The sequence below is a fragment of the Amblyraja radiata genome, chromosome X (assembly GCF_010909765.2).
Source record: "Amblyraja radiata isolate CabotCenter1 chromosome X, sAmbRad1.1.pri, whole genome shotgun sequence".
Classification (NCBI taxonomy): domain Eukaryota; kingdom Metazoa; phylum Chordata; class Chondrichthyes; order Rajiformes; family Rajidae; genus Amblyraja; species Amblyraja radiata.
This window is the reverse complement of record NC_045999.1, coordinates 5,115,308-5,135,762: the sequence shown is the minus strand read 5'-3', so window position 1 is coordinate 5,135,762 and position 20,455 is coordinate 5,115,308. Positions and strand designations below refer to the sequence as shown.

Sequence of the window (20,455 nt, the reverse complement as noted above, 5' to 3'; positions counted from 1 at the left end):
TGATATTTGTAATAGAAAAAAATCACATGTGGTTAAAGTGCACATTGTCAGATTTTAATAAAGGCCATTTTTATACATTTTGGTTTCACCATGTAGAAATTACACCATAATGCCCAGAAATGGGGGAACTACGTATAAACACAGCTGTAATTTCTATTCAACCGTAGTCAGGATCTAACCCTGGTCTCTGGTGCTGTAAAGGACCTGCCCCACTGCCACGACCTCTGCCGAGTTTGCCCTTAACTCATACTCGCAGCATGGTCGTCACGAGGTCGTAGGTAGGTCGCGATGCTGGTCGTAGGTACTCGTGGCATCAGGTAGGTCGGGGAGTTTTTTCAACATGACGAAAAATGTCCACGAGTAAAAAAGGTTGTGAATTAGGTTGTGGAAGTGGGACTGGCCCTTAAGGCAGCAACTCTACCGCTGCGCCACTGTGCTGCCCATGTATGTGTGTGTGTGTGTGCGTGGGGATTATTGTGGCTGGATGCATTTGTGATGGGGGGGGGGGGGGGGGGGGGGGGGTTTATACTGTGTGAGGGGGTCTACACACTGTTGCTCCCAGCAGCTGTTTCAATGGAAAATCCGGCAACCATGGATGTAATTTTAAACGTATTAGGAGCATTTTGTGAAAAGAGAGAGATACTGTATTTGAGGGACACGGCAGGAAGGTGTGTGGGGTGAGTCAAACAAGTTTGTTGAACTGAAGTTACTGCACGAACTTGTCTGAAACAGGCTGCTTTGTTGCTTGTAGAAACTAGTTACACATGTCCCAATCAGGAGACCTTTCACCACGTTGTAAACTGAAATCTTCCAAAACATTTCAGCCCAGGGTAAACATTCCGATCGTGCTGAGTTTACGGGGTTAATTTTACAGTTCATCAGACCTCGTTCCCCCCGCGGGGGGGGGGGGGAAGAGATTGCAACTTTCACGTGGTCCGCCCTGTTTCGACGAATGCAATCAACCCGGCGTGCACAATCAAATGGAACAAGTTGTCCTACAACTTTAGGCTGTGCACGTCGTACACAAGGAGAAGTCCCCCCGCCACCGCCTTGTGGATCACAGCGCTGCTCACGGGAGAAAGGTAGGACATTGATTTGATTGATCTGATGTGTCTGGGCCGTCGGCCAAACTGGGCAGTGCTCGAATGAGGAAGTGTTGTGGGCTGTGAGGTCTGTCGCCTGTGAGATATACAGCGAGGAGGTTCTGTAGAAGAAGGTGGTGCACTTAGGGACCCCAAACAACACTGAGACCACCCCCCTAGTTTGGGGGTCCGCTCGTCCTGCTTGGAACCTGAGATTCTTCCATTAAAGGTGTGGAGAAAGTATTTCAGCAGCCCAGAGCTCAACTTCCATACGCACTTCTCCAGCAATGATGACAGGTCCGAGAAGGAATTGTGCCACAAGCTGACTTCAAAGGATCCCAGAGAGGCCATTGCAGGAAGCAGGCTGCACTACAGGTAAGTCGAGACCTCCTGTGTCTTTGCTAGGGGGGTGGGGAGAGGGGGTTTTACGTTGCCTATATTGGTAAGCCAGAAGGAGAGATCAGAGACTGCAGATACTGGAATCACGAGCAAAGCACAAAGTGCTGGAGGAACTCAAAGGGTCAGGCAGCATCTGTGGAGAGAATGGATGGCGATGTTTCCGATCGGGACCCAAATTAAATCAGTCTGAAGAAGATTACAATAGATTTTAGACTTTAGAGATACAGCGTGGAAACAGGCCCTTCGGCCCACACCGCAAACTAGCACTATCACTACCTTACACACCAGGGACTATTTACAATTTACAGAACACAATTAACCTACAGAACGGCACGTCTTTGGAATGTGGGAGGTGACCGGAGCACCCGGAGAAAACCCACGCGGTCACAGGGAAAACGTACAAACTCTGTACAGGCAGCACCCTTTGTCAGGATTGAACCGGGTCTCTGGTGCTGTGAGGCAGCAACTCTACCGCTGCGCCACCGTGCCTCCCCCAAAGGGGGAGAAAGGGGAAGAAAGCTGGAAGTGGGAGTGGGGCAAAGTCTGGCGAGTGATAGGTGGATATAGGGGAGATGGACGCAGAATGCTGGAGTAACTCAGCGGGACAGGCAGCATCTCTGGAGAGAAGGAATGGGTCGAGACCCTTCTTCAACAGCAGTCCCTTATGTTCTTCGGAGAGCAAAAACCTCACCGGTCAGGCTTTGTGTTAAAAAAGGACCCAAAGTGCTTGAGTAACTCAGCGGGTCAGGCAGCATCTCTGGAGAACATGGCTAGCCGATGCTTTGGGTCAAGACCCTTCTTCAGACTGATTCTGTTGGGGTTTAAGAAGGAACTGCAGATGCTGGAAAATCGAAGGTAGACAAAAGTGCTGGAGAAACTCAGCGGGTGCAGCAGCATCTATGGAGCGAAGGAAATAGGCACCGTTTTGCCCAAAAACCCTTCTTCAGACTAATTATGTTGGGGGGTTGGGGAGAGAGCTGGAGGAGAGGAGGGGCAAGGGAAAGGTTCACTGTAGCCGTTGCCTCCATTCCGGTCGTCCCGCGAAACGATGTCCCTCTGCACACCTGGTCCACAGTTTCACAAGTTATAGGAGTACAATTTAGGCCATTCGGCCCATCGAGTCCACTCCGCCATGGCTGAAGACTTTTTGTAAATCAACATCTTTCAGTCACCAGCTGATTTAATAGAAACATAGAAACATAGAAAATAGTTGCAGGAGTAGGCCATTCGGCCCTTCGAGCCTGCACCGCCATTCAGTATGATCATGGCTGATCATCCAACTCAGTATCCTGTACCTGCCTTCTCTCCATACCCCATGATCCCTTTAGCCACAAGGGCCACATCTAACTCCCTCTTAAATATAGCCAAAGAATTGGCCTGAACTACCTTCTGTGGCAGAGAGTTCCAGAGATTCACCACTCTCTGTGTGAAAAATGTTTTTCTCATCTCGGTCCTAAAGGATTTCCCCCTTATCCTTAAACTGTGACCCCTTGTCCTGAACTTCCCCAACATCAGGAACAATCTTCCTGCAACTAGCCTGTCCAACCCCTTAAGAATTTTGTAAGTTTCTATAAGATCCCCCCTCAATTTTCTAAATTCTAGCGAGTACAAGCCAAGTCTATCCAGTCTTTCTTCATATGAAAGTCCTGACATCACAGGAATCAGTCTGGTGAACCTTCTCTGTACTCCCTCTATGTCAAGAATGTCTTTCCTCAGATTAGGAGACCAAAACTGTACGCAATACTCCAGGTGTGGTCCTACCAAGACCCTGTACAACTGCAGTAGAACCTCCACCTGCTCCTATAATGCGCCCAACATGGCAAAAGCCAACAACCCCCATTCCTGAAAACCTACTAAAATTACACTTTTATTCCTTTTAGGTCAGATCCCGGTTCGAAAGGACTGCAGTGATATGGAAACACCAGGTAGGGAATGTTAGACACAAAATGCTGGAGTAACTGGGCGGGCCAAGCCGCATCTCTGGAGAGGAATGGGTGATGTTTTGGGTCAAGAGGGGTCTGAAGAAGGGTCTCAACCCAAAGCGTCATCCGTTCCTTCTCTTGAACAGTTTTGGTCTCCTATATATATCAGTATAGGAGTAAAGAGGTTCTTCTGCAGTTGTATAGGGCTGTGGTGAGACCACATCTGGAGTATTGTGTACAGTTTCGCTCTCCTAATTTGAGGAAAGACATCCTTGTGATTGAGGCAGTGCAGCGTAGGTTCACGAGATTGATCCCTGGGATGGCGGGACTGTCATCTGAGGAAAGATTGAAAAGACTAGGCTTGTATTCACTGGAGTTTAGAAGGATGAGGGGGATCTTATAGAAACATATAAAATTATAAAAAGGACTAGACAAGCTAGATGCAGGAAAAATGTTCCCAATGTTGGACGAGTCCAGAACCAGAGGAGCCACAGTCTTAGAATAAAGGGGAGGTCATTTAAGACTGAGGTGAGAAAAAACTTTTTCACACACAGCGTTGTGAATTTATGGAATTCCCTGCCACAGAGGCCAAGTCACTGGATGGATTTAAGAGAGAGTTAGATAGAGCTCTAGGGGCTGGTGGAGTCAAGGGATATGGGGGGAAGGCAGACACGGGTTATTGATAGGGGAAGATCAGCCATGATCACACTGAATGGCGGTGCTGGTTCGAAGGGCCGAATGGCCTCCTCCTGCACCTATTTTCTATTTCTATGTTTCTATGAACCAGGTCACTGCCACATCACTGTGATGCACTGTCTTGCCACTCGTTTGTGATGCTGAGGCTTTATAAGGTGATGGTCAGACTGGTATTTGGAGGTACACAAAATTGCTGGGGAAACTCAGCGGGTGCAGCAGCATCTATGGAGTGAAGGAAATAGGCGACGTTTCGGGCCGAAACCCTTCTTCAGACTGATGGGGGGTGGGAGAAAGAAGGAAAAGGGGAGGAGCCCGAGGGCGGGCGGATGGGAGGGTGGGAGGAGACAGCTAGAGGGTTAAGGAAGGGGAGGAGACAGCAAGGGCTAGCAAAATTGGGAGAATTCAATGTTAATGCCATAAGGACGCAAGGTCCCCAGACGGAATATGAGGTGCTGTTCCTCCTGGTCCACCCTGGTATTTGGAGTATTGTGAGCAGTTTTGGGCCCCGTATCTGTGGAAGGATGTGCTGGCGCTGAAGAGAGTCCAGAGGAGGTTTACGAGAATGATTCTAGGATTGATTAGGTTAACATATGATGAGCATTTGAAGGCACTGGGCTTGTACTCGCTGGAGTTTAGAAGGATGAGGGGGGGGGGGGGGGGCGACCTCATTGAAACTTACCGAATAGTGAAAGGCCTGGATAGAGTGGATGTGGAGAAGATGTTTCCACTAGTGGGAGAATCTAGGACCAGAGGGCACTCAGAATAAAAGGATGTATCTTTAGAGAGGAGACGAGGAGGAATTTCTTTAGTCAGAGGGTGGTGAATCTATGGAGTTCATTGCCACCGAAGGCTGTGGAGGGCTATTTTAAGGCAGCGATTAACACTTGTGATTAGTACGGGTGTCAAGGGATATGAGGAAAAGGCAGGAGATTGGGGTTGAGAGGGAATGATAGACCAGCCATGTGGTGGGGTGGATGCAATGGGCCGAATGGCCTAAATCTGCTCCTACGACTTATGAACGTGAACATATAAACAGACCTGTTACGTCTGTTCTCTCATTCCTATAAGCCAGCCAATCTTCTGTTCACACCAACATGTTACCTCATACACCATGAATTTGACATTTCCATGCTAACCTTTGAGGCATGTTACCCAAATCCCTTATGGAAATCGTGTGGGTAAAGGGTTATTAGTGAAACATGCATCAGGATACAGTGAGAACCTTGGTTTTGGATCCTATCCAGGCACATCATACCAGAAATAAGTACAGCAGGTATTGCAGAAGAGAAAATACGCGGAGTGCAGGATATAGTATTGAAGCTATAATAGTATAATTGGGCGGGAGAGTTGCTGCCTTACAGCGAATGCAGTGCCGTAGACCCGGGTTCGATCCTATCTACGGGTGCTGTCTGTACGGAGTTTGTACGCTCTCCCCATGGCCCGCGTGGGTTTTCTCCGAGATCTTCGGTTTCCTCCCACACTCCAAAGACGTGCAGGTTTGTAGGTTAATTGGCTTGGTGTAAATGTAATAATTGTCCCTAGTGTGGGTGGGATAGTGTTAGTGTGCGGGGATCGCTGGTCGGCGCGGACCCAGTGGGCCGAAGGGCCTGTTTCCCCACTGGATCTCTGAACTAAACTAAGCTAAACTATCAATTAACCCTCCAACCCACCCACCTTTGGGATGTGGTAGGAAACCCGAGCACCAGGAGTAAACCCACGCGTGTCTCAATAAGAACATGCAAACTCCACGCTGACAGCAGACTAAGTCAAAGTTAAACATAGGTAACTGGAGCTGAGAGGCAGCAGCTCTACCAGTTCATGTTCATAAGTGATAGGAGCAGACTTAGGCCATTCGGCCCATCAAGTCTACTCTGCCATTCAATCATGGCTGATCGATCTTCTCCTCTCAAGCCCATTCTCCTGCCTTCGCCCCATAACCGCTGACACCTTAACTAATCACGAATCTATCTATCTCTAAATTCATTGACCTGGCTTCCATGGTCCTTCTGTACCTTATACCTACCCTCCAAGCAGTAACCCCTACTGGTTACATTGGGCGGCACAGAGTTGCTGCCTCACAGCGCCAAAGACCCGGGTTCGATCCCGACTACGGGTGCTGTTAGTAAGGAGTTTGTACGTTCTCCCCGTGACCTCGTGGGTTTTCTCCAGGTGCTCCGGTTTCCCCCCCACAGTCCAAAGACATACAAGTGTGTAGGCTAATTGGCTTGGTATAAATGTTTTTGAAAAATTGTCCCTGGTGTGTGTAGGATAGTGTTAATGTGCGGGGATCGTGGACTTGGTGGGCTGAAGGGCCTGTTTCCGCGCTGTATCTCTAAACGAAACTACTTAAAACTGGAAGGGAAATGTGGCCCCACAGAGAAATACGTACATACTTGATTCATAAGAATTTGATGATGCAAGCAAATGCCAGAATATATAATTTATAGGATTCTAATGTCAAAAGGGCGTGGGTTGTGAGCATGCAACGACTGTCGTGTTGCATTGCCACAGCCTCTGGGTTAAGGTGAAACATTAAATCAAGACCTGTCAACTCGTTGATGCAATGGGTAAAACATGGGGTGCTTAACAAAGGAGGGAACGGGGTCCTGCAGGGAGCTGGACAATGTACCTTCTACAGCCAGCTATCCATGGTTCACTGTGTCTGCTTCTCGTGGGATCTTGCTCTGTGCAGATCGGGGACGCACAACCTCCGAAGCCTTCAAGGATTGAAAATTGAACCCCAAGGCTCTGAAGCTAGGCAAACGGATTTAGTGCACTTCAGTATTAGTTTTAGAGATCCAGCGCGGGAACAGGCCCTTCGGCCCACCGAGTCTGCACCGACCAGCGATCCCCGCACCTTAACACTACCTTACACACACCGGGACCAATTTTTAAGTTTACATTTATAACCAAGCCAATTAACCTACAAAACCTGCTCGTCTTTGGAGTGTGGGAGGAAACCGAAGATCTCGGAGAAAACCCACGCAGGTCACGGGGAGAACGTACAATCTCTGTGCAGACAGCAGCCGTAGTCAGGATCAAACACCACCCCCCCCATCTGTTTTCACCTATGACCTGCCAAACTTTGACCTGCCCCTGCACTCTGTGAACTGTCCTTCCTCCCCCCACCACCCCTGCAATCAGTCCGTAGAAGGGTCCCGACCCAAGATATCACCTACCCATGTTCTCCAGAGATGCTGCCTGACCAGCTGAGTTCCTCCATCACTTTGGGCCTTATGTGATCAACATGATCTGTGTCACCCACTTACGATAACACTCCATTACTCTAACCATTTCCAGCTTGTCTCGAATGGGCTCTTTGGCAATCCGATATCTACCACACATAACTTCATTGCGTAAGCAGTTCCCAATTCCGAGTCATCGCACACCTCCACTCAGGGAAACAGATCCGAGAAGCCCAGCCCAGTATCAGGAAGGAGTTCATATTTGACATATTTGTCATATTTGATTGACAAAATATTTCATATTTGTCTCATTGTCTGTAACTCATTTTCACCTAGCCCCCACAATGGCCTGTTTCCTTGATCATCTTTACTTTTTTGCATATCTTTCATTCATTTACATAGAAACATAGAAACATAGAAAATAGGTGCAGGAGTAGGCCATTCGGCCCTTCGAGCCTGCACCGCCATTCAATATGATCATGGCTGATCATCCAACTCAGTATCCTGTACCTGCCTTCTCTCCATACCCCCTGATCCCTTTAGCCACAAGGGCCACATCTAACTCACTCTTGGTTCAATATCTCTTGTTTCCCTTTCCCCCTGACTCTCAGTCTGAAGAAGGGTCTCTGCCCGGAAAGTCGCCTATTCCTTTTCTCCAGAGATGCTGCCTGTCCCGCTGAGTTACTCCAGCTTTTTGTGTCCATCTAAGTAAGTAAGTAAGTTTATTGGCCAAGTATTCACATACAAGGAATTTGCCTTGGTGCTCCGCCCACAAGTAACAACATGACATACAGTGACAGTTACGAATGACTCAGAAAACTACAGATACCATTTAACCCAAGAGCCGCACTTTTTAGGGATGTGGGAGGAAACCAGAGCAAACCAGAGAAAACCGAGGCGGTCACAGGGGGGACGTGCAAACTCCACACAGACAGCACCGAACCCGGGTTACTGCAGCTGTGAGGCAGCAGCTCTACAAGCTGTGTCTCTGTGCCACACTTACAAAGCAGATGCAATAGAAATACATGCATGTATTGAAAATGCCAGTGCAAACCAAAGCTAAAATACGTACTTTGTGGCATAGTTTGTTTTTGGACCAGTTTGTATGCCAATCCATAATTTCAGATCTTCTTTCTGAATCCTCATAGCACATGGAGAACTCTGTCCAGATAGCTACGATTCCTACTGCTTTAATGGAGGCACCTGCTACATTCTAATATCCACTCCATTCTGCTGGTAAGTCACATTCTTGCAGTCTTAACGAACCAAGGGCAGCGGCACGGGTGCTGTCTGTACGGTGTTTGCACGTTCTCCCCGTGAGCGCGTGGGTTTTCTCCGTGATCACTATTTATGCTCCATGAAATCCTCTCCCACCATCTCATCATATTGACTGCTTCAGATACAGAGAATGGAAGAGTCAGTGACACACACAGTGTACTGACTATAGGTTCTTGAGTACTGGAAGTATTGAGCACGCCAGCATTTTCTGTCTAATCTTCAGTGTAAACCAGCATCTGCAGTTCCTTCATTCACATATTGAGGGTACACCTGGTTTTACTCCAGACAGTTTTTGACTGGGGGAGAAATTCTATGCTGAGCTATTCAACCAGATTTAGCTCTTAGGGCTAACGGAATCAAGGGACAATAGGTGCAGGAGTAGGCCATTCGGCCCTTCGAGCCAGCACCGCCATTCAATGTGATCGTGGCTGATCATCCCCAATCAGTTCCCCGTTCCTGCCTTCTCCCCATATCCCCAGACTCCACTATTTTTAAAAGCCCTATCTAGCTTTCTCTCGAAAGCATCCAGAGAACCGGCCACCACCGCACTCTGAGGCGGAGAATTCCACAGACTATGGGATTCCAAAGGGATATGGAGAGAAAGTGGGAACGGGGTACTGATTCTGGATGATCAGCCATGATCATATTGAATGGTGGTGCTGGCTCGAAGGGCTGAATGGCCTACTCCTGCATCTATCTTCTATGTTTCTATGTTTCAGCTGTGGGGTGCATTACATGCAACTCGTGTCCTATCCTCTCAAATGCATACTTTCCAGAAAGCTGAAACTCAGGGGTGAGGGGTAGGATTGGGGTTAGCGATTAAAACTCAACACTGAGATTGTTAGACACAATGCAACGTTTTGTCATGCCCCCCCCACCCCCATACCTCTCCCCTTCAATCAGTCTGAAGAAGGTTCTCAATCCAAAACGTCACCTATCCACATTCTCTAGAGATGCTGCCTGACCCGCTGAGTCACTCCAGCACTTTGGGTCCTTTTGTGTATTAACCAGCATCTGCAGTTCCTGGTTTCTACTGGTTAGATTGTGCTTTGGGTCAAGATTTCAATTGTAATTGAACCGAAGTAAGGAGACAGATGTCGAGGCAAACATCAGCTGTTATCTAACTATAGGATGGAATAGGTTCAAAGGGCTGAATGGCCTCCTGGTGAGTCTTTACTGTCTCATTCAGGTTATGGAAACATATGAATCACGAGCAGGAGTTGGCCAGTCTGCCCTCAGGCTGAGTCCTTGGTCAATAAGATCACAGCTGATCTCACTGTAACCTAGAGTCTGAAGACGGATCCCGACCCGAGACATCGTCTGTCTTTTCCCTCCACAGATGCTGCCTGACCCGCTGGCCTCCTCCAGCACCCCGTATTTCGCTCAAGATTCCCACATCTGCAGTTCCCTGCTTCTCTCTCTTTTATTGCAACCCAAACTCCATATTCCTACGGTAGACAAAAGTGCTGGAGAAACTCAGCGGGTGCAGCAGCATCTAAGGAGCGAAGGAAATAGGCAACGTTTCGTCCCGAAACCCTTCGGGTTTCGACCCGAAACGTTGCCTATTTCCTTTGGGTTTCGTCCCGAAACGTTGCCTATTTCCTTCGCTCCATAGATGCTGCCGCACCCACTGAGTTTCTCCAGCATTTTTGTCTACCTTCGATTTTCCAGCATCTGCAGTTCCTTCTTAAACTCCATATTCCTACGATCGTTTGCCTCCTTGTTTATCGAGAAATAATCTAACCGCCTCTAAAATATTCAAAGGCTTTACCTCCACCGTTCTTTGAGGAATGAGTGGGTTAACCTATGATGAGCATTTGTCGGCACTGGGCATTCACTCGCTGGAGTTTAGGAGAAAGAGGAGAATAGTACCTAATTGCAACATACAGAATAGTGGATGTGGAGAGGATGTTTCCACTTGTGGGAAAGTCTAGGACTAGAGGTCATAGACTTAGAATTAAAGGACGTTCCTTTAGGAAGGAGAGGAGGAGAAATTTATTTTTTGTCAGAGGATGGTGAATCTGTGGAATTCTTTGCCACAGAAAGCTGTGGAGTATTAGACAATAGACAATAAACAATAGGTGCAGGAGTAGGCCATTCGGCCCTTCGAGCCAGCACCACCATTCAATGTGATCATGGCTGATCATCCCCAATCAGTACCCCGTTCCTGCCTTCTCCCCATATCCCCTAACTATGCTATTTTTAAGAGCCCTATCTAGCTCTCTCTTGAAAACATCCAGAGAACCTGCCTCCACCGCCCTCTGAGGCAGAGAATTCCACAGACTCACCACTCTCTGTGAGAAAAAGTGTTTCCTCGTCTCCGTTCTAAATGGCTTACTCCTTATTCTTAAACTGTGTGGCCCCTGGTTCTGGACTGCCCCAACATCGGGAACATGTTTCCTGCCTCTAGCGTGTCCAAACCCTTAACAATCTTATATGTTTCAATGAGATATCCTCTCATCCTTCTAAACTCCAGAGTGTACAAGTGTATTGTGGCAAATCAGTGGATATTTTTAAGGCAGAGATAGATTCTTGATTAGTACAGGTGTCGGAGGTTATGGGGAGAAGGCAGGAGAATGGGGTTAGGATGAAGATAGATCAGCCATGATTGAATGGCGTAGACTTGATGGGCCTAATGGCCTAATTTGACCTATTACTTATGACCTTAAGAGAGGGTGCTGTCTGTGCAGAGTTCGCCCGTTCTCCCACACTCCAAGGACGTGCAGGTTTGTGCATTCATTGGCTTTGCAAATGTCCCCCTAGTGTGTAGGGAGTGGATGCGAAAGTGGGATAACATATCAAAGGACAGTATGGACTCGGTGGGCCGAAGGGCCTGTTTCCACTGTGTATCTCTAAGATGGAAGAGGGTTGCAGCACTCTGATGGATCTTTTTTGTCCTCCTACCATTCTCTTGGTAGGAGTATATTGAATGGTGGGATCAAACTGCAGAGAGGTGGATCTGCAAACTTTACTGTGTGGGATATTTCTGACTATTGCCAGCTATCCGAGCCCAATCTCCCTCTTGTGTGACCAGGTGACCCTCTTATCTCGTACAGGTGTGACAACAGTTTCAAAGGCAACCGATGCCAGGAGTTCTTGCTGCCCAGCCAGCAGCCGGAGAGGACCGTCAGCTCGTTGCTGGTCATTCTCATTGTGGTGACCCTGCTCGTCGTGTTACTTGCGATCACAGGCCGAACCTACTGCTACTGCCGGTGAGCCCACTTGAATTACAGCGGTCCATCTGACTTCTCCAGGGGGGGGGGGGAGGACAAGCCAGGGAGGGGGCCGGGGAGGAGGGGAAAGAGGGACAACGTAGGCCCCACGTTGTTCTGCTTGCAAGTGGTGCAGCAGGTAGTGCAGCTTTCTCTCATGTCCAACGATCTGTGTGTGATTTACACAGAGAGTGGTGAATCTGTGGAATTCTCTGCCATAGAAGTTAGTTGAGGCCAGTTCATTGGCTATATTTAAGAGGGAGTTAGATGTGGCCCTTGTGGCTAAAGGGATCAGGGGGTATGGAGAGAAGGCAGGGATGGGATACTGAGTTGGATGATCAGCCATGATCACATTGAATGGCGGTGCAGGCTCGAAGGGCCGAATGGCCTACTCCTGCACCTATTTTCTATGTTTCTATGTTTCTATGGTCTACGTTAAGTGTTTTCTGCATGACCACGTCATAGAGTTCATCAGTTCAAGGAGCAGAATTAGGCCATTCGGCCCATCGAGTCTACTCCGCCATTCACAAGTTATAGTAGAATTAGGCCATTCGGCCCATCGAGTCTACTCCGCCATGGCTGATCACTGCCTCCAAATCCCATTCTCCTGCCTCCTCCACATAACCCGACACCCGTTCTAATGAAGAATCTGTCAGCCTCAGTTAAACAACGTGGAAACAGGCACTTCAGCTTAAAGGGCCTGTCCCACTGTACGAGGTAATTCAAGAGCTCTCCCGAGTTTAAAAAAATATCAAACTCGTGGTAAGCACGGAGAATGAACGTAGCGGGTACGTCGGAGCTCGGGGACGTCTCTTAGCGGCTCGTAACGCTAACGGCAGGTAGTCGGGAAACGCAGTCAGCTCATGAAGACTCGTGAAGATTTTTCAACATGTTGAAAAATGTCCACGAGAGCCCCGAGTACCTACAAGTGGCCATTACCGTAATTCTCCGAGTTCGAATCAGGGGAAACCCGGGAGAACTCTTGAATTAGCTCGTACAGTGGGACAGGCCCTTAACTCATCCATACCAACCAAGACGCCCCATCTAAGCTGGTCCCATTTGCTTGTGTTTGGCTCATATCCCTCTAAACCTTTCCCATCTATGTACCTGCCCAGGTGTCTCCTCCAGGTGCTGCCCAGATCCCCTTACATACATTAGACATGCTGGCATGTTAACTAAATTGGTGCAGGTGTCTGATGGAGAAATCGGGTTAACGGAATCGGGTTAAAGGTCTGTGGAATTCTCTGCCTCAGAGGGCGGTGGAGGCAGGTTCTGTGCCTTTGGAAAGGAGACGAGGAGGAATCTCTTTAGTCAGAGGGTGGTGAACCTGTGGAATTCATTGCCACAGATGGCTGTGAAGTCCAAGTCAGTGCGTATTTTGAAAAGCGGAGATTGACAGGTTCTTGATTAGTAAGGGCATCAAAGGTTATGGGGAGAAAGCTGGAGAATGGGGTTGAGTATGGAGAGGTAGATCAGCCATGTTTGAATGGCGGAGTAGACTCAATGGGCCGAATGGTCTAATTCTGCTCCTGTGACTTATGAACTTAAATGGCCTCAGTCTAAATCAGAGAAATGCAAGAAATGAGACAAGATAATCTGCCTTGATCTTTAATGATCTTCCAAATCTTCCAAAGGCAAGAAACATTTGCTGAGGTGATAAAGGTGTTACCAACTCTCGTCCACCTACACATATAGCTCCAGTTGTCCATGTTAGATCATGCAGATATGGGACAGACACATCTTGCTAGATCACTGGACACAAAATTACAACTTTGGCTGGTATTTTGCCCTTCGTAATCTGTTCATCTGGGTGTATGACAGGATGTACATTCCTAATGTGCCTTTCAAGATCTCCAGATAAAGGCTGGCTTATCAAAATAAAACACAGTGATGTTGATTTACGAGGATGTGGCCAAGACTCAAGGGCCTGCGGTTGAGCAGACTGCGACTTTATTCCTTGGAACGCAGGAGGATGAAGGATGATCTTATAGAGGTATACAAAATCATGAGAGGAATAGCTAAGGCAAAACGCACAGTGTCTTTCGCCCAGAGGAATGGAGAATGAGAGGACATGGGTTTAAGGTGAGGGGCGAAAGATTTAATAGGAACCTGAGGGGTAACATTTTTACACAAAGGGTGGCGGGTGTATGGAACGAGCTGTCGGAGGAGGTAGTTGAGGCTGGTACTTTTGAAGCATTTAGACAGGTACATGAATCGGGGAGGTTCACGCGGATATGGGCCAAAGCCAGGAAGATGGGGCATGTTGGTCGGCATGGGCAAGTTGGGCTGAAGGGCCTTTTCCACACTATGGTGTAATCACTGTTGTAATATAGGGAGCAGTACAGGTGTCTGATGGAGGTTGTACACAGCAAGCTCACAATACTTTGGACAATTGTGTGCAGTTCTGGTCTCTCCATTACAGTGCCACAGGTCGGAGAGCTGCTGCCTCACTTCGCCAGCGATGCCGACTTTGGGTGCTGTCTGTGTGGAGTTTGCACGTTCTCCCTGCGACGGGCGAGGTCTCCGATTTCCTCCCACATCCAAAGACGTGCAGGTTCTTGGGTTATTTGGCCTCTGTAAATTGCCCCAAATGTGTAGGGAGTAGATGAGAAAGTTGAATAACAGAACTAGCGAGAACAGGTGATCGATGGTCGGCATGGACTCGGTGGGCCAACGAGGTGACAAGGAGACCTACAAGCAGTAAAATTAATCAGGACAGTGAAAATGGTCGGAGAACTAAGGTGGGGTTCCTGAACCGAGTCTCCCCTCCCCTCCCCTCCATTCCACCCAACCCCCCATGTATAGGAGATAGGAACAGAATTAGGCCATTCGGCCCATCAAGTTTACTCCGCCATTCAATCATGGCTGATCTAACTCATCCTTCCAACCCCATTGTCCTGCCTTCTCCCCATAACCCCTGACACCCATACTAGTCAAGAATCTATCGCTCTCTGCCTTTACTAGAATGTTGCCTGGGTTTCAGCAACTAAGTTACAGAGAAAGGTTGAACAAGTTAGGTCTTTATTCTTTGGAGCGCAGAAGTTTAAGGGGGGACTTGATAGAGGTCTTTAAAATGATGAGAGAGATAGACAGAGTTGACGTGGATAATCTTTTTCCATTGAGAGTAGGGAAGATTCAAACAAGACATGATTTGAAAATTAAGGGACAGAAGTTTAGGGGTAACATGAGGGGGAACTTCTTTACTCAGAGAGTGGTAGCTGTGTGGAATGAGCTTCCAGTGGAAGTGGTGAAGGCAGGTTTGATTTTATCATTTAAAAATAAATTGGATAGGTGTATGGATGGGAAAGGAATGGAGGGTTATAGTCTGAGTGCAGGTAGATGGGACTAGGTGAGAGTAAGTGTTCGGCACGGACTAGAAGGGCCGAGATGGTCTGTTTCCGTGCTGTAATTGTTATATGGTTAAAACTATCCATTGTGCAGGAATAATGAGTGTGGCTCTCTGGTTACTCTGGGCGTTTGTGCTGTGTTTCAGGAAGCAGAGGCAGAAGAGGAGGAAGGAGCAGAGCCGGAGTTTGTACCACGTCGTGGCCCGACACAGAAGCATCGACATCGGGTAGACATTCACCTCCGTGGAAGCACGACAGGGGCCGTCGAGCCAAATAAACAATAAACTCATGGCCGAGATTACTAAAGGACGAGCTGCAGTCTGAATACACACGGCATTAAAACGCGCATACGCACTCACACACACAGCTCCAGTCACCCAGTCAACCAACGCTCCCTGTGGATCAGAGGGAATCTCCTCCCTGGACCTTTCCGTTTAAAGCACAGATCCTCAGATTGAAGCTAGTCTGAAGAAGGGTTTCGGCCCGAAACGTTGCCTATTTCCTTCGCTCCATAGATGCTGCTGCACCCGCTGAGTTTCTCCAGCATTTTTGTCTATCCTCAGATTCATCCATTCAGCAATCATTTTTTAAGTCCACCTGGGACGTTCGACTGAAAATAGCTCATCTCCAAAGCCGTGGTACAAGAACAAACGCAAGAACGCTTCAAGGATGGACTGAATGCCAAGGCTGCAATAGGAGATACGAGAGACTGCACACGCTGGAATTTTGAGCTGAAAAATAAAAACTCAGCGGGCCGGGTAGCATCTGTGGAGGAAAATGGACAAACGACGTTCTCGATCTGACCCCTCGTCAGACTGATACAGTCCCTCTAGTAGTTTGTTTTTTTGTCTGTAAAAGGCACTATCTTTGGTAGACTCCCTACTACAATCAGTCTGAAGAAGGGTCTGGACCCAACATGTTACCTATCCATTTTCTCCAGAGATGCTCCCTGACCCGCTGAGTTACTCCAGCATTTTGTGTCCACCTTTGGTTCCTTGCAGCTCTGCTCCTTCGTTACCCACAGAATCCGGGCTACGTTAAGGGAACCCTTTCTTTTCCTCTCCCTCCATCCCTCCCCCTTCCTAGTTCTCCGACCAGTCTGACTGTCCCCGATTAAATTTTATCTCTGTATGCTTCATTATCTCCTTCTCCTCGCTAACAATGATCTATTCTACATTTTCCTTGATTCCCCATCTCCTTTGATGTGTTTTCACACCTTACCCTTCCTTATCTCTTTGTGACTTCCCTCCCCAGACTCTCAGCCTGAAAAAGGGTCTCAGCCCTAAATGTTACCCATTCCATCTCTCCATAGATGCTGCCTGCCCCGCGGAGTTACTCCAGCATTTTAGAAACATAGAAAATAGATTCAGGAGTAGGCCATTCGGCCCTTCGAGCTTGCACCGCCATTCAATATGATCATGGCTGATCATCCAACTCGGTATCCTGTACCAGCCTTCTCTCCATACCCCCTGATCCCTTTAGCCACAAGGGACACATCTAACTCCCTCTTAAATATAGCCAATGAACTGGCCTCAACTACCTTCTATGGCAGAGAATTCCAGAGATTTACCACTCTGTGTGAAAAATGTTTTCCTCATCTCGGTCCTAAAAGATTTCCCCCTTATCCCTAAACTGTGACCCCTTGTGTTGTGTCTATCTTTGGTGTAAACCAGCATCTGCCGTTCCTTCCTACATACATACCTCAAAGTAACACTGGGGCCTGAAAGGGTGAGTATGGTGGACTATTCAACCAGATTCCCCCCCCATCTAAATTGTATGGATTACTGCTTGGAAGTAATTGAGCATGTTTAGCACTGCCACTCTCAGTCAGAAGAAGGGTCTCGACCTGAAACGTCACCCATTCCATCCATCCAGAGATGCTGACTGTCCCGCTGAGTTACTCCAGCATTTTGCACCCAAGCTTGCTTGCATCATTACACTTCAAAAGGACACACATTGCCGGAGTCACCTGCTGCGGGTCAGGCAGCATCTCTGGAGAACATGGAACCCGTGACTTTTCAGGACTCGACTCCAGCACGTAGTATCATTTTGATGACTGCAACTCCACCATCAACGCTTCCAGATGCTTGCGAATATATTTTAATTCCATAATACTCGTTTTCCGAAATAAAGGAACAGTATGTTTTGCAAAAAAAATCAAACATTCGAAGTAGTTTGGTGCATCTGTAGTATATAAAATCATACCGTATAGTGTCGGTTTCCTCTTTGAATATCTTTGCAAGTTGCTGTCTGTGTGGCGTTTCCATGTTCTCCCTGTGACCGCGTGGATTTCCTCCAGGTGTTCCAGTTTCTTCCCCAGGCCAAAGACGTGCGGTGGTAAATTAAATGGCCGGGATAAATTGCCCGTAACGTCCAGGTGAGTGATAGATCCTGCAGACCTGTTTCCCTGCTGTATCTCTATAACTGTGCATGTTTACACAAGAACACACCGAGTGCTGGAGTAACTCAGCTGGTCAGGCAGCATCTGCGGAGAACGTGGATGGGTGACGTTTTGGGTTGGGGGCCTTCTTCAGATTAAATCAGTCTGAGGAAGGGTCCCGACCTGAAACGTTCCCTAAAACAATGTCATCCTGGGATGACACTGAGCTACTCCGGAACTCCATGTATTCTTCTGAGGGAGAGGGTTAAAGGATAGATATGTGGAGTAAGTGCCAAAGGCTAGACTTGAAAACATACGAAATAGGTGCAGGAGTAGGCCATTCGGCCCATCGAGCCAGCACCGCCATTCAATATGATCATGGCTGATCATCCAAAATCAGTACCCCGTTCCTACTTTCTCCCCATATCCCTTGATTCCATTCGCCCAAAGAGCCAAATCTAAAAGGAGACAGAAGGGTGGCCGATTGCAAACCAGCATCGGGAGGTGTTCAAGAAGGAACTGCAGATGCTGGAAAATCGAAGGTACACAAAAATGCTGGAGAAACTCAGCGGGTGCAGCAGCATCTATGGAGCGAAGGAAATAGGCAACGTTTCGGGCCAAAACCCTTCTTGGAGGTTCTTGTTTCCACAAACCCCTCCCTCATCTGTATCCACCTATCACTTGCCAAGCTTTATCCCAACCTCCCTCTTTTCCAGCTTCCTCCACCTCTTTCTCCCCCCCCCCCCCCCCCCCCCCCCATCTCCCCCCGACACCAATCAGTCTGAAGTAGGGTGTAGGGAAAAGGCGTAGGAAGGAACTGCAGATGCTGGTTGAAACCAAAGACAGACACAAAATGCTGGAGAGACTCAGCGGGACAGGCAGCAACTCTGGAGAGAAGGAATGGGTGACGATTCAGGGTCTGAAGAAGGGTCTCGACCCGAGACGTCACCCATTCATTCCTTCTCTCCAGAGATGCTGCCTGTCCCACTGAGTTAGCCCATTTTGTGTCTAGACTCGAAAAGGCATGTCCGGTCCACACTCTCCACAGCAGCTGCCTGACCCCACTGATTCCCTCAGCTCTGTGTTTAGCTCAAGTCTCCCATTATCCACTACATCCACATCTTCCAGCATGTGATAAATGTCCATCAAATCGAAGTCTAGTCTTTTCTTTTGTAAATCATTTCTGGACCCTCTTTAACGCCTTTACATCTTGCCTATAAAATGGCCATTAGAATTCAACAATATCCCAGTTGATGCTGAGCTAATGCTCTATATAAAGCATGACTTCCCTGCTCATACATACTCTGTTGATAAAATCCAGACTTCCTATTGCACAGCCTAGTTCCCACTGTAAATAATCAGCCTGTGAAAGGAGCAAATTCTCCAGCAAACTCGACCGACCTTTACGTAAACTATTCCTTCACACTTGCAAACTGCAGGATTTATCACGAAAGATAGACACAAAAAAGCTGGAGTAACCCAGCAGGTCAGACAACATCTCTGGAGGATCCAAAAGGAATAGGTGACGTTTCGGGTCAGGACCCTTCTTTGTCGATTTAAACCAGTGTCTGCAATTCTTTCCTCGGGGTTTATCACTAATTCAATCAGTGTATGTGAATCTTCTTGTTAGGCCCCCTTCGGTCATGGCTGAACATGGGTGTCTCCAGGGTGCTATTCCCTATATGTGCGTGACTTTGTTTAACATAGAAACTTAGAAAATAGGTGCAGGAGGCCATTCGGCCCTTCGAGCCAGCACCGCCATTCATTGTGATCATCCCCAATCAATAACCCATGCCTGCCTTCTCCCCATATCCCTTGACTCCACTAGCACCTAAAGCTCTATCTAACTCTCTTAAATCCATCCAGTGACTTGGCCTCCACTGCCCTCTGTGGCAGGGAATTCCATAAATTCACAACTGAAAAAGTTTTTTCTCACCTCAGTCTTAAATGACCTCACCTTTATTCTAAGACTGTGGCCCCTGGTTCTGGACTCGCCCAACATTGGGAACATTTTTCCTGCATCTAGCTTGTCCAGTCCTTTTATAATTTTATATGTTTCTATAAGAATCCCCATCATCCTTCTAAATTCCAGTGGACAAAAGCCTCCAAGAATACGTGGGGAGACTGGTGCACAGACAGCCACCCCACGGTCCTTGACAGATCTGGGTCAGGATCCAGTGGCATGGAGTCCAAGACGACCGGAGACCCTTTTCTGCCGCAGCCTTCATCCGCCTTCCCAGCCGTTGTGACGCTCCACTAAGGTCAGCCATCGTCCTCCGCCTGTTCCACCGTTGAGGTCTTGGTTGGATTGGCTATTTGTCAGAGACCAGAACTCCCCCTCGACCTTACTGCCATGGGTGGCCCTACCAGGAGCATCGCACCAGACGGCATCGCTCAGGATCTCAGGACCACACAAGCTTCTCCACCACGACAAGGTGACAATCCACGGAGAAGTGAATCTATTTTCTTATTTTGGGGAAATAATCATATTCTTGCGCTGACACCAGTATGCAATTTTATACAGCGAGAAAAGGCAGTGATAAATTGTCAGTTTGCATGCATTTAGTTTAGATCTTTCACTGTTATAAAAGAAAGTTAATTAATATAATTAGAAACTTTAATTACAGGAACAAAAGTTCTTCCAATTCAGATAACTGATCCCTCGTGCAACAACCAAGTGGTCACACCTGCACAAACGCAGCAGTTAACCCATCACAGCACACCTCCACCTGCTCGCACAAGGACCAGATTGTACAAGGGATGGCAGGGCAAACAGTCGGTTCCTCTCCAGTTCTGTGGCGTGCAAGATTCTCCTTTGCGATTCCTTTTAACACAGAGTGCTCTGCATGCACTGTGCGGTCTTGGGAGGGAGAGGGATGAATGTTTCCAAGGTGTGTAGGAAGGAACTGCAGATGCTGGTTTACATCGAAGATGGGACACAAAATGCTGGGGTG

The 20,455-nt window shown here is 47.9% G+C and overlaps 1 protein-coding gene across 1 annotated transcript; it reads left to right on the top strand.

The window, feature by feature from the left end:
• Positions 1–1,013: 1,013 nt before the first annotated feature.
• Positions 1,014–16,272, top strand: nrg4 (neuregulin 4). Its single transcript, XM_033015041.1, has 5 exons — positions 1,014–1,082; positions 3,362–3,406; positions 8,433–8,520; positions 11,619–11,774; positions 15,268–16,272. Exons 2-5 carry the CDS (start codon positions 3,394–3,396, stop codon positions 15,350–15,352), a joined length of 342 nt encoding a protein of 113 aa, XP_032870932.1. The 5' UTR covers positions 1,014–1,082; positions 3,362–3,393; the 3' UTR covers positions 15,353–16,272.
• The last annotated feature ends 4,183 nt before the right edge of the window (positions 16,273–20,455 follow it).

Excerpts from the sequence above, each read along its gene's own strand:
- nrg4 (XM_033015041.1), top strand. Across the intron at positions 8,521-11,618 it reads ATATCCACTCCATTCTGCTG|GTGTGACAACAGTTTCAAAG; the intron begins GTAAGTCACATT and ends TATCTCGTACAG. Across the intron at positions 11,775-15,267 it reads CGAACCTACTGCTACTGCCG|GAAGCAGAGGCAGAAGAGGA; the intron begins GTGAGCCCACTT and ends GCTGTGTTTCAG.